The sequence below is a fragment of the Helianthus annuus genome, chromosome 15 (assembly GCF_002127325.2).
Source record: "Helianthus annuus cultivar XRQ/B chromosome 15, HanXRQr2.0-SUNRISE, whole genome shotgun sequence".
NCBI lineage: Eukaryota > Viridiplantae > Streptophyta > Magnoliopsida > Asterales > Asteraceae > Helianthus > Helianthus annuus.
In genome coordinates this window covers 38811328-38826453 of record NC_035447.2, presented here as the reverse complement: position 1 = coordinate 38826453, position 15126 = coordinate 38811328, and the positions used below count along the sequence as shown (strand labels likewise).

The 15126-nt window shown below is 37.1% G+C and overlaps 2 protein-coding genes across 2 annotated transcripts; both read right to left on the bottom strand.

Moving 5' to 3' along the window:
• Positions 1 to 1620: 1620 nt before the first annotated feature.
• On the bottom strand, positions 1621 to 2043 carry LOC110913614. Its single transcript, XM_022158437.1, has one exon. The coding sequence runs from the start codon at positions 2041 to 2043 to the stop codon at positions 1621 to 1623; it is 423 nt and encodes a 140-aa protein (XP_022014129.1).
• Positions 2044 to 8908: 6865 nt separating this feature from the next.
• On the bottom strand, positions 8909 to 14891 carry LOC110911436 (erlin-2-B). The gene is made up of 9 exons (XM_022156055.2): positions 14680 to 14891; positions 12046 to 12169; positions 11886 to 11953; positions 11729 to 11788; positions 11464 to 11622; positions 10453 to 10599; positions 10148 to 10362; positions 9943 to 10051; positions 8909 to 9148 (listed from the first exon to the last, which is right to left on the bottom strand). Exons 1-9 carry the CDS (start codon positions 14797 to 14799, stop codon positions 9068 to 9070), a joined length of 1083 nt encoding a protein of 360 aa, XP_022011747.1. The 5' UTR covers positions 14800 to 14891; the 3' UTR covers positions 8909 to 9067.
• Positions 14892 to 15126: the final 235 nt, after the last annotated feature.

The following is a 15126-nucleotide window of genomic DNA, read 5'->3' as shown; positions in this document are numbered from 1 at the left end:
TGTTTAATGAAATTTCCTCAAGTTTGATTTTGTATGTCTATTAGAATATGTTCAACCGGTATAATGGCATATAGACAAATAAAAGTTACAAATCAAACAAAGGGCTTACGCGTATTTTGATCATAACGATTAGGTTTTAAATTAAGGCTATAGTATGATTAATGGGGGTCCTGAGTCGCATAATGATTCAACGGCTGTATTTTTCTGCTATAGTACTTGTTTAAGGCTAAAATGAGTGTTAACTCCTGATCAGGCTTATCTAATACTCATAGTAAATGATTACTCGGCTAAGTGGGAGAATGTAAGATTAAATATATTATGTTTAATATTTAATCTATAGCCATCTTAATCATTTACATTATAGAGATCAAAATATATTAGAACCTATTATTTAATTAGTTGGTAATTGTTGATGGACCATATTACCCTTAGTAACTAATTAGGTTTCCTCCTGGGTGCTTATATAAGGAGAGTTATGTGGAGGTTTAAGGGTTACTCAGTTACACAATTCACACCCCATTAGCCATAACATCATCACGAAACCTCCTCTCCATAACCGATACCCTTTTCGGTTTCTAAGTTCCCATCATCAGTCAGCACCCTAAGGAGGAACCAGATCAAGATGACAGGCATGTCGAACTCTCTCACAGGATTCTCCTCTGCACTGTCTGCGGTGACAGGTATGATTTATATGTTTTCCTTTATGCACAAACAGAACTGAACCAACATATCTCCGCTGTACAACTCCCATAAGACGTGGTACAACCTTGTTCCAGTTAAATCACTTCTTTTGGAGCTTGTGTTCCGCCTGAAAAACTACCAGGACCTCCGTCGCGGCGTCTCGTCCAGTTTTGAATTTTTTACCATTTTTTATTTTTTAGATTTTTTTTTTAATTTTTTTGTGACTTCTTTTATTTTTTAGAGTTTTTTATTAATTTTTTTTAATATGGATTGATCCATCCATTTAAAATTATTTGGATATGGATTGGACCACGATCCATTAGTTGGATCATGGATCAGATCATGATCCATTTAAGCTGGATCATTAATAGATTGGATCATAATCCAATCCATTGAGAGGCCGGTACGAGCAACAGTTAAGCCAACTAACAATTGAGGAGTGGGAATCGACAGACAAAGAATTGAACTGGTTATATAACCAAGTGCTAACAATATGTCCCCAATTCAGATGACAGGTACGTAACTAACCCCTATTCACATACCACATCTAGAGGACATGAACGTCAATGAATCTGACTTCGAGTGTTTAAGGTTCCCTAACCGATGGGATGTAACGCCCGAAATTCTCGCTTATGTTATTGTTTACTTTGTGGATATAATTTAGAGATAAAAAAAACGATGCCGCATTAGCTCCGTGACCCAACTGCACCAAGATAATAACTTGGAGGGTGCAAAGAGTATAACGCGAAACCTTGTTTTATTAAGGAGCAACAAGTCATATGGAAAAGATTTGAGGGGGCCATAGTGTAATTTCTATTTAAACCTCTTTTTTTTTTTTTGAAACGTAACTTTCATTAACGAACAACGCCGACCCAAACCGGGCCGACAAAACCAAACAACGCTACAAACTTACATATTTACAAAAGAACACCAATCTTTTCACCCTACTCCTTTATGTTTAGATCTACTAGAAAACCAAAGAAAACCGAAGGATTTAACCTCGCTCAAGATATTTTCAATCCTAGCCGGGATGTTGGCAAATTTCGAACTATTTCTAGCACGCCATATGCTCCAACAAACTATGCTTAAAATGTCTTGCACCGCTTCCTTTTTCCTCTCTGAACTTGTTATCTCTTTATGAATACCGAGAAGGTCTTTGACCGAAAAGGCAATGATGTTCGGAATCTTGCACCATTTAGAAATTCCTTCCCAGACAACCGTCGCAACATGACAGGCTGTGAAAATATGAACAGCAAATTCGTCGTTCTCGTTACACAGCAAACAAGCATCATCGGCAATCTGAATGTTCCTTCTCTTTAACCCTTCAGCCGTGGGAATACTTTCCGTTACCGATCTCCACATGTGGATGTTTACTTTAGCAGGTAACCAACTGCACCACTCCATCCATTATATAATCGTTTCTTTGAATCATCTCCTTTAGAAGAAGCTTCTTAACAGCTTTAACAGTGAACTCCCCGTTTGAATCAGGAAACCAAATCCATCGATCTACCTCAGCCGTAACCTGTACACCATGCAGCAAGTCACAGAGAAGGTTTAGGCTGGATTGAAGATCCGAAGACAGCGATGCCGTATTCCAGTTCCAAGACAGCACCGTTTCCGAGTCTTGTTTTTGAATTCTTTTAGCAACCGAACACCTTTTATCCGATTCCAATCGAAACAGATCTGGAAACATGAGTTCAAGTATCTAACCAAAATCTGATATCGTCACCATTACCAATCACTCCTTTGATATAATTCCTTAACGGATGCCCAGTAGCCTTCGTGTTAACGAAAATCTTAGCGATACTATTTCAAACCCCGTTAAGTGACTTTTTGAACGGAATACTTTCCCATCCAACTCTATTAGAATGAAACGCATCAATGACTCTTTTCCAAAGGTTGTTTATCTCCGTTTTGTATCTCCATCCCCATTTCGATAAAAGGGCAATATTGACATCTTGTAATTTGTTAAGACCAAGGCCTCCTTTTTGTGACGCGAGACCTTGTCCCACGCGACCCAGTGCATTTTTCTTTCCTCTATAGATCCCCCAAAGAAACTTTTTAATCATGGATTCCAAATCAAAAATAACTTTCTTAGGGGCTTTGTAGAGCGAGAAATAGTATGTTGGGAGACTCTCCAAAACCGATTTGATGATAACAACCCTACCCCCAATCGATAAGAGATGAGATTTCCACTTAGTGAGGGAAGCGAGCACGAAACGTGTCGTACACCGGTTGCCAATTACTAATACGATTCATATTGGCTCCAACTTTTAAACCAAGGTACTTGAAAGGCGGGAAATCCGCATTGCAACCCACTTCGTTAGCCATTTCTTCACTCTCCGCCGAATTTACTCCAATTCCATATAAGTATGATTTGTCCAAATTGATTTTAAGCCCCGAAACGATGTAGAAACAACGGAGCACTCTCACAATATTAACTACTTCTAATTTAGACCATTCCCCCACCATGATGGCATCGTCCGCATACAAGAGATGGGTAATGATAGGCCCGTTATTAGGAGTAGCGATACCTTTTAAAACCCCTCCCTCCCTAGCACTATTAATCATATAAGAAAGGGCCTCCATCACTACCAAGAAGAGAAAAGGAGACAACGGATCCCCTTGTCTCATGCCTTTTTCGCATCTAAAAGTAAAAGTGGGAGCCTCGTTAACCAAAACCGAAGAATTAGCCAACCTAAGAATTCCCATAATCCACTCACACCACTTATTCGGAAAGCCCATTTGATGAAGGATACTAACCACAAATTTCCAATTTACATTATCGTAGGCTTTCTCAAAGTCAATTTTAAGAATAAAAGCCTTGGACTTCCTTTTTTTACTCCACGAAATAATTTCATTAACAATGAGAGGATCATCTAAAATGTATCTACCTCTTAAGAAAGCCGATTGAGCGTTCGAGATGATACCATCCATAACCTTCCTCATTCTGTTGGCAATGACTTTGGAGATAACCTTGCTAATAACTCCCACTAAGTTAATAGGCCTATAATTATTGAGCGAGACCGGGTCGTTAATCGTAGGAACGACAGCGATGAAAGATGACCCACTCCCAAGATTGATATCTCCATGTTGATGAAACCATGAAAAAATGCGAGCGAAGTCGTTTTTGAAAAGTTCCCAAAAAACTTTAATAAATCTCAAGTTCATCCCGTCTGGGCCCGGAGCCCGATCATACCCACATTCAAAAACCGCAACCTTGATCTCCTCCTCCATGAACTCTTCAACTAAAAAATTTTCTTCCACTTCCGAAATCTTCTTTAGGTTGTTACAAGTAAGCTCTGGTCTAAAAGGAAGAGATTCTTTAAACCTCTCACGGAAAAAAGACAGAACCTGTTTTTTAATTTTAGTTGGTTTCGTGCACCATTCTCCATTAATACTAAGGCCGTGAATAGAATTAGAAGCTTTTCTGTTGTTAACCATAGCGTGGAAAAAACTAGAGTTCTCATTACCCTCTAAAGCCCACCTCAGACGAGCTCTTTGTTTGAGGTCCATAGCTTTTCTATTCTTGGCCTCCGAAACAACTCTTCTATTTTCCGCTAAAATCCACTCCTCTTCTTCCGAAAGCTCCCTCGATTCCAAATCCCTCTCCAATTATTCTACTTCAGCCAAAGCCGATCTAACATTCTCACCTTCCTTAGCAATGAAATCGTCCCTCCAAGACTTTAAAGAAGCTCTGATCAACGCAAACTTGGCAGTAAGACATGCGTCGGGTGGGTCAAAAGGAACAAAACCATCCACAACATTCTTGACAGCTTCCTCGAAACCCGGTTTCCCAATCCAGGAGCTGTAGACACGGAACGGACGAGGTCCAAAATTCAATTCAACTGTTTCAAGAACAATCAGACAGTGATCCGAAAATTTGCTAGGCAAAACCCTCACACAAGCCGAAGGCCACTTGTTAAAAAAGTTCGGGCAAACTAGCAACCGATCCAACTTAATTTCCTCCCGTGACGGCGCCGTAAAGGAAAAGAAGCATATGCTGAGTTGTTTTTGTTCCCTTCCATTGATGCGAGGTATGATCTTGTTATTTAAATGTTGGGTAGGTCGGCTTTCAAACAAGATAGTTATGTATGTGTTTGACGTTCATTAGGATTTGCGGGTATCAAAATCGTCACGTAGAAGAAGACCGATTGTGTTCTTGACCTCCGGCGATTCCGGGTGGTCCTGAAACAGTATAATGATTGTGAATCCGGTTCGGGTTGTATAGTGGCTGCGGTGGTGATCGAGAAAAGGTATGCGATGATGGTGGTTGGCAACGAGGTGACAACGGCGATGGTAACGAGCGGTGGTAGTGATGGCATACCATGAGGATGATGGAAGTGAATAGGCGGTGATGTACGGTGTTGACGGTGGGTTGTGAAGGTGATGACGAGAAGGGGCGGTGTGGTGTCGGGTGCAATGGCAGTGGTGATTGGTTATGGTGTCAATGACAGTGATAGCGGTGGTTGATGACGTTGTCGTGGGTGGTATTGGTGAGGTTGGTGGTGGAGTCATATGGCAAGGAATCTAGGATGAAGGCGCGGGTTAACGATGGTGACATTCGGTAACTTTAGTAGTGGTGTACCCGAAACGACGGAAGTGAACAGAGATCGTTACATGTTATGTTGTGGCTTTCGGTGGTGGTTTCATGGTGATGACAGAAAAGTAACGTTTTACATGGGTTTGAGAGGTAGTTATTTAGATGATGGTGATGGTCATGAAGCTATGATTTGCATGAATTAACATTGAAGATGGTGTTGACAGTAGCATGGATATGGGAAATCATGTTTTTGGAATGGGTTTCATCGAGAGGCCAATGATGATGATGAGGTTGAGCTGGTTGCATAAGAAAAAAGAAAAGAAAAACAAAGTGATGGTTTTGGATGAGTGTGCACACATGCTTAGGATAAAAAAAATAAAAATAAAAAAATAAATAAAGATGATGTATGGACTACGTACGAGTGTGTGTATGAATTTTCTACAAATTGGTTTAAGAATGATGATGATGAAATTGCAAGGGTTGCATGTAAATTATGTATGGTGTATTAATTAGACTAAGGTTCAAAGCTAGCATGGGGTGTGGTTGAATGCATGATGGTGGCGCAATATCATGGGAAACAGTGAGGGTTTGAAATGGTTATGCATGTGTACATGCTTGAAAGTAAGGATGATGCATAGGGATTCATGGTAGGTGACGTATGAAGAGAATTTGGTGATGGTGACATTGGTGTGAGGATTGATGTTTTGCGTTTGTTGACTAAAATATGTATTGTAGACACCTGGGGTGGTGATGATGAAATACTTTCGGGCGAGTTTCCATGGGTGTATTCGGTTCAGGTTCAACGGGTCGCGGTGATTCGAACTTGATGTTGTACGGGTTATGGATTTGCATGGAGATCTCGTATGAGGGCGTAGTTCAAGATGGTTAGTTTGTAAATTTGGAAGCTTTGTAACAATCGGTGAGTTCTAATCCCCTTTTTCTTAAATATTTTCAGGGCTAGCATACATGCTTTTCACATGTTTTCATACGTGGTTACGAGTTTTATATATTAACGAGTTTTGTGATTATGTTTTATAAACATTTCCACACGAACAATGTTTTTATACGACGTGGTGATTAATCGGGATTTATTAGTCCTGCATGGGCGAATGACATTTTATTTAGTGATGTCGAAGTCGTATAGGGATAGGGCGTGGTAGGTGTCGATACTAAAAGCACGATTTGTGTTGTGATAAATTTTCTGTGATAATTCTATCATAGTTTTCGAACCTTAGTTGTAGCGAGATGGTGAAGGTAGTAGTTGTCGAGTAGTTTACGTGCTTTTAACATTATGTGTGTATTTTTATGCCTTATGTGAATTAGCATCCTTGAGGTGTTTGATGTCGGTTACTCGTGATGGCGGCGTTACTTCGGGGGTGGCGTTAGGTCACGAGATGTGGGTTACTAGTGATGGCGGCGTTACCTTCGGGGTGGTGTCAGGTCACGAGAAACATCACTGAGATGCTTAGATGATTAGCCCTAGTGGCAACGAACCCTTCGGGGTTAATATGTGGGTGACGGACTCTTCGGGGTCAAATTGGGCAAATGATGATAGCCTACGGGCAACAACTGATGTGTTAGGTTCCCACCTTATGTGTTTATATGTTTCTCGCTAGTCAAATGGTGGGTAATTGATGATTATTTGTGCAGTTGACGAATGATGTTAAATGATGCGGGTGACGAATGATATTCTATTATGCATCTGTCGAGTGATGTTAAATTGTGTAGTTTATACGGACAAGGTTAAGTTACAATTGAGTTTTTAGGCCATTAATTGTTATGTCCTGGATACAGGTTGGTTTGGTTAATCGTCCAAAGAATTAAGATGCGATGTGGGTCATCCTTTGGTGTTTAAGTAACCTGATCCACATCGGAAAGGATTACTTGTAGGATGATTGGACCTAGGATATGGGTTGAGTTTTGGGTCGTTTTGGGTGACGGGTTTGAGTCGTTAAACTTTAAATTGATGTTAACGTATTTTAATCGATGTTGGTGATTTTACAATGATGGTGTTTTGGTTTTCAAATAAATCATTTGAGACGTGTTTCAAGTGCTTTAAATTAAACTATTAGCACTCATTCAGCGTAGCTGACTTTTGCATGTATGTTAGATTGTTTTACAGGTGGGTGATTCGAGTCGAGGTTGCTCTTGGCTAGCGGATGAGATTACTCGTGTTACAGTGGAAGGCATTTGGTTTGTTAAAAAAAAAACGTTTTGTGTTTAAATAAATTATGTACTATTTTTAATTGAAAATTTCCGCTGCGTCTATAAATAAAGTGTTATTTTAATATAGTACACTGTGATGTGACCCGACTGTAGGGTGCCCGGTTTGGGGCCTTACATGGCTTCGAAGACAAGCACTCAACGGACTCAGATTGCTCGTTTGATTCAATTGAACATCTTTAGTTATGTTTAACATTTTATGTTTTTTATGTTTAATTATTTAGGTTTTTATGTTTTAATAAATATTAGGTAGGTTTTTTTAATCTTATGTTTAATATGAGTTTTTTTTTTTTTTAATATATTTTTTGGTGTGATTTTTTTAGTTTTAATCATAGAATTTAATGGGGGCCTACATTTAGTCCGAAAATGGTGTCCGGAATTCCGGACTTTCAAACAAGACTTGAGAGCCGGATGCTGATATATGTTTCTTATGTATGACATTTTAACACGTTAAATCGTGTATTCAGGATAGTTAAAGAGTTAAAATGAGGCAAGTGGAGAATTGATGAAATCCAATGTACTCTATTTTCTATCGTTATTATATAATAGATTGAAATTTAAGTTTTATTATTATCGTAAAAGTATTCTTTATTTTATTTACTTTTAGCTCTTAGATCATCCATCATACCTTTGAAATAAATTGTATTTATTTTAATACTATTAATAAATTTCTTCGGTTTTACCCAGTTTATTCATATGATTAAAATTAATTAATATAAGTTGTTTTTATACATTCAAATTTAACTAAATTCAATATAACTATTTTCCAACTTTACCGTTAACCAATTTATAACCATAAACTAAGGGTTGTTTAGCTCTTAATGAGACTCTTAATGGGTCAAACTGTTTGTTTCGCAAGCAGATGTCTGAATGATTCAGACATTTGCCTCTGGATGATACTGAGTCTGAATGGTTAAGACCTCTTATCTGAATTGGTCAGACATTTGCCTCTAAAAGATTAAGCATTATATTAGCTCTTATTGGTTCAGCACTTAATGATTTTGCACCTAATCATTCAGAAGTTGCCAAATAGCCCCTAAATTATTATTTAAATGTATGTTTTACTTAACTAAATAAATATTTTTTTAAGGTTTTTTCTTTTGATAATTTGTATTAATGGTACATATAGTTTTATTAACAGTATCACTTATCATTTATCAATGTTCAATACAATTAACAATACACATAGACGCATCACTAAAAGTTTTTCTATATTTCTTTATATGCTTTTCAATGTTTAAAACTGGACCCGCAACAGTCAGGACCTACTAGTTATATTAAAATGTAGTGCATAGCTACAATTCATTTAGATTGCTTAGGCACATTTTCTTTTTCACATGTTCATTTTATTGTACCAAGCTCACTGGAAACATGGTCATTGTAGATTAAAATTCTCCAACATTGTTGGGTAGTTTAGGTGGCAGCGTTTTTTAAACCACTATTGTTGGTGCGCTTGCGATATCCATGATTCATTATATACCACTAGAAAAAAAGTATAATGACCAAAGCAATCTAATATTCATACGGTCTGATTTCAATAAAAGAATCCAGGTTCGAAAGATGAGTTTCATTCCAGACCTCGAAAATGACAATCCGCAGCATGATTGACAAAACCACAACCTATGCTTCCAAGTTCCTTCTTCCTTCCAAATCTTGCAAAAAGTTCCCAAGTAGCCTTTGATCCATCACCATATTCGGTATCTGTATCGTTTACATTTACAATATGATATGGTAATACAATAATATAGGGAATATTTCACAGAATAGTAACCAAGTTTTAAAAGTGTTCTAATTAGGTCACTGGTGTTGTTTTTGTCCCAATTAGATACCTTAGCATTCAACTCGAGCGATGTCCTTTTTTCCATGTGTCAAGAAAAAAATGGAGTATAAGATTTTGGGGTCGAATTATTTAATATATGAAATTATATTTATTAAAAAAAACCATTTAATTACATTAAAAATTAAAAAAAAACAAGTTACAATCCACGTCATCACACGACGTTAGCATCAAATAAAAGAGAAAAAAGAAACAAAAATTCACATCACCATGATTACCTATGAAATGGATGAAAAAACCCTTAATTTTAATGAAGAATGAATGTTGAGTGACCTGATTGGAACACTTTTGAAACTTGAGTGACCTAATTGAAACACTTTTATATATGAAATTGAACCCTTATCCATTAATAAGTTAACTGATTTTTCTCTGATGTATAATTATTGTTACTTATTTACTTGCAAAAGTCAGAGTGTTGTTTTATTATTAATTATATCTTGTTTTTTGGGTGATCCTGAACTGACCAGTTTTCACACCAAATGTTACCTGTTTTGACCCAAACCCGTTTTGACCTCTTACCAACCCACTAATTTTGCCATCATACGAGCCATTTTGTCATTTACAATCAAACCGCCCGGTTATGCATTTAACGTGAGAACATAACACAACGGCTGTATGCTATGTATAAGAGACTAAAAGGGGGGGAATAATAAATAACCTTGTTTCCGAAGAACATCTTGGTGTTGTTGGAAATCGCCTCGATAAATTTAAGCTCCAGAAACTGAGGTGTAAGTTTCAATTTATTTGCTTCAGCCTCTTTCATGGTCCTGGATTCAATAAGAAAGAATACCGCTAACTCAAAACACTTTCCAGCAATTAATATTCAGAAATAAATAAGAAAAGAACAAGATAAACTAACTCACTGGTAATATTTGGCATCAGCCAAGCTCTTTTCTCGAGCGAGATACATTGCATTAGAAATTTCTTCTTGCTTTCTTAAACTATCTTTTTCCATCAACTTCTGTTCCATTACAATTTTGCTGACATAAGCATTCTTCTCAGCTTCTGTGATAGCTATCTTCTTTTGCGTCTCCGCCTCTTTCTCAGCAACTCTCTGCCTTTCTACTGATACCAATACCTATATATGAGCCGGTCCTAACTCATGAAATTTACGAATCTTGTTATTTTAAGGCTATATTAGACAATTGACAAGTGGTCAAAGTCAAACCTTGGTGCGTTCATCTTCCATCTGTTCAAAATTTCTCCTTACACTTTCTGGGATGCTAGGCTTTGTGACACGGACACTGATAATTTCAATGCCTGGTGCATAACGTGTACAGTCAGCTTGAAGGGCATCTTTCATTGTTTCATCGATCTGAAATTTTACATTCCGACCTTTTATAAAAGCAAAGAAAGTACATGTATGTTAAATATAGATATGCCTCTTCAGATGAGCATTCCTGTATAAGTAGGCCTGTAAATGAACCAATGTTCATGAACTGTTCGTGAACTTGTTCGGCAGGAAGTTCGTTTAAGTTCGAATAAACGAATATGAACACAATTTTTTGTTCATTTAATTAAACGGACGAACATGAACACACGTTTTGTTCGTTTATTTACATTTGTTTATGTTCGTTTCAATTTAAATATATAAGTAGTTATATTTATATGAATATTAACATAAAAGGAACTTTCTAACTACTTATATAAATATAAATAATTGGTAAATGAGCTTCCTAGTAATAAAAAAGGGTTTTGCAATGGAATTTATTGTAATTAATCACTAATTTATATAAAAAATTTACTTTATGTTCATTTATGTTTAGTCAATTATGTTCATTTATGTTTGTTCAGTTATGTCCATTTGTGTTGTTTATTATTTGTTAAATTATGTCCGTTTGTGTTTTTGTTTATGTTCGTTTACGTTCGTGAACTGTTCGTTTAGGTTTTAAGCGAAAGAACATAAACGAACACGAACATGTCAATTTTCTTAATAAACAAACACGAACACGTCAATTTTCTTAATAAACGAACATGAACAAAAAAATGTGTTCGATTATATGTTCGTGTAGTGTTAAAGTTAAATGAACGAACACGAACATGCCTTTGTTTGTATTCGTTCGGTTCATTTACAGTATGAATAAGATATAACATAAGCATATCCTCTACCTAAAGACTATGAGTTAACTTTAAGCATTTAGTTTAAAGGATTCAAAAAAAATCATGTTTTACTTGATACCTGATCAAACATGTCGATATAAACATCTTGAAGGGAGTGAACACTACAGAATTGATTGATCTCGTGATGGATTTTATCATATATCCAAGTATGGTCATACTCTACACCATAGTTGAGAAGGGTATCATACACAGATTCCTTTTTTAGGCGGTTAACAACCTGTCGGAAGAAAGAAAAAAACATATAAAGGACTATGAATCTATAATGATAATAATAAAGCATTTGTATAATTGTATCGGGTACTATTGTATATAAATATGTTTACCTCTATTCTGTCAAAGTTGATCATAACACCCCCTTTGGTCCCACAAGGGATATCCCTCACCTATACATTATCATCATCATTATCATTATAAACCAAATTCATCTTCATGAAAAGGGCCAAATTTAACTGTTCTTCAGCATATATAAGAACTACTTACCGTATCAGTTTGAAGGGTCACCTGAACAGGCTCGTAATGGGTTATTAGAGGTAATTTCAGATGAAAACCTAAAATAGTAAAATCCAACATGTTCAGAAAAAGAAGTTTGTGGTTGCTTCATAATATAAAACAGCATCATGTATAAGTACTATTAACAGACCTGGAGTTGTAGTTGTCTTCTGGAGGGCACCCCCCATCCAGTAAACCCCAACATGACCTTCAGGAACTTGATGCAGTATCGTTAAGCTGTTCTTCAGGGTTGGTGATGAAGATGGAATCAGAACCTATTAATATAAGAGCCAAAAAGACACAAGATAATAGGTTAATATGTAAAACATATGAGAGAGACGCAACTCCTGTTTGTAAATAAAGCTTGTTTGGTTGTACATAGATGCACGCCTCGCCTTGGTTTTAAAAAGCGAGAGGCGCACAAAAGCGACGAGGTCTAAAATTGAGGCGCGAAGCGCAAAGTGCAAAAGCGGTGGGCTTTTCGTACCCGAAGCGCAAGATGTTTATATAATTTTTTTTTATATATCCCATCTATGCAGTTAATTTATAATATCATGCATATATATATATATATATATATATATTTATATTCATATCCAGAGTCCATATAATTTTTTTTTTATAAATACTTTGTCCCACATCGGTGTGGGGACAAAGTGAGTGGTTGTTTATAAGGTAAAGCATTTACTACTCCATTGTAGCTTTATGACATGTTTTACCACAAGTCCTACCCGCGCGCAGGGGGGGGGGGGTGCAAAAAATGATTTTCTCAGCTGGCATTTGCTTGAACTCGTGCGTGCCCGCACGTCCTGCGGACACGAATGCGTGCGGCAGTTTTTGCACCATTTCATTATTTTTTTTTCCTGCTGTTGGTTTTAAGCATCATGTACAAGTCCAAACAGCCAAGGTACAACATGTTTATGCAGCCAAACGCTTAAGGTACATGAGGCGCGCTTTTTTGGCCAAAAAAACCACAAAAAAACATCAAAATTTGCGCTTTTTTGGCGCTTCCTGGGATCACACAAGGCGAGCAGCATAAAAGCGCCAGACCCTGCGCCTTATTGCGCCTTGCGCCTAGGCGCGCCTCGCAGCTCAGCTTTTGGAACCTAAATCACTAAATGCCTCGGAGCGCCTCCAGCTTTCTAAAACCAAGTTATAAATGATGAATTGTAATTTCTATGCAGCCACACCGCCTGAAAGGTGAACATAGTTCAAGTATACTATACAGCAAGCCTCTTTGTTGATGTTTCCTCTAGATGAGAAGATACATTTTACAAACTCACAAGACCACACTCTTCCTCAAGTACCAACTTAGAATACATTCAGCTTCAAGAAATGTCTTTGCAAAATCCTTATACATATAAACTCTACTAATGTATCTGGCTATTGTATTCAATACCTACAACTCAGAAATGAGTATAATATATCTGATTCTGATACCTAAATTGAGTACCATATCATTATATTCAGAAGTGAGTTCCAACTTCCAAATGAAACATTACACATTGTATCCCAGTCTCAGAAATCAAAAACAGAACAATATCATGAGAATTCTGATCCTACATCAATGATCAAATACAACTAGGTATCATATTACTCAAACATACACCGATTGTGAAACGTCTACAACGATTTTCAAATACAAACAAGCACCAGCAGTAATAAAGCCGTAAGAATTTATGATCCGTTAAGTAAACAAAATCCTTCACTAAATAAAAAATTAATACACGGATGTAATCGTTAACAGATGACATGAATAAACATACTGTAGCGGTTGTGTTTGAATATGAACCATATAGGCATTAATTTGCTCAAACGTATACCGATTGCGAAACTTCTACAATGATATTCAAATCCAAAAATGCACCAACAGTAGCAAAGTTAACGAATCACTGAACCAAACAAATCCTTCACTGAATCAAAAATACAACAGCAAGCCTGAAAGGTGAACATGTTTCAAGAATACAACAGCTAGCCTCTTAACGCCAAACAACGATAAACTTATGTTTGACCATCTTTGTTGGTGTTTCCTCTAGCTGAGAAGATACATTTAACAAACCCACTGGACCACACCCTTCCTCAAGTACAACCTTAGAATACACTCAACTTCAGGAAGTATGTTTGCAAAATCCAAATACTTAAAAACTATACTACTGTATCTCGCTGTTGTATCTAGCGTTTACAACCTATGGAGCTATCCTACAACTCAAAAAGCAGTATGAATTCATCTGACTGTAAATACCTAAAATGAGTACTGTATCGTTACATTCAGAAGTTAAATTAACTCGCAAGACATATTGACACCCAAACCCTAGGATCTCCAAGAATAAGTTTGCAAAATAGAACATTAGGCATTGCCTCTCAATCTGATCCTACACATCGAATGATCAAGTACAACTAGGCATCAATTTACTCAATCGTGCACACCGATCGCGAAACGCCTACAAAGATGTTCAAATCCAAACAAGCACTAACAGTAGGAAAACCCTAAGTATTAATGATCCATTAACCAAACAAAATCCTTCACTAAATCAAAAACTAACACACAGATGTAACCGTTAACAGAAGACATAAATGAACCTACTGTAGCGATTGCGTGTGCACATGAACCATCAATTTCAACATATGTAATCAAAGACAACAGAGCATCAATTTACTCACCGTCTACACTGATTTTCAAATTCAAACAAGCACTAACAGTAGTAAAACCCTAAGTATTAAAGAATTAAATAAAAAATTAATATACATATGAAGTATCAATTTCAACATGTGTGAGTGCGTTTACCATGGAGACGATAACAATGAAGCCAAATAGAACGGTGAGAATGGCGGTGAAATCTCCATTTCCTTGTGGTGGTTCCACCGGTGGTCGCCGCTGCAGCAGCGGTTGCGTTCCGCCGTCCATTGAGTGTACTCTGGGATTCGAGTGGGAAATAATGTAATGTAATGGTATGATGCGAATGTTATGTATAAAAGTGTGACGAGATTTTAATTTTTAGGCGTTCTTTCTCGACGTTTTTGCCAATCAACGCCTACACTCTCACACCGTCTCCCGCATCTTGCAAACAGAGGACGACGTGGACGCACGTGGTTGGGTGCTTTAAACTCGCCGTTCAACGACCAATTTGACCCTAAAAAAACTTTTTTTTTAAAAAAAACCTATATATACTAACATATTTCACACCATTTTTTACAAAACCACACTTCATCACTCCCCATTTCTCACCCAAAT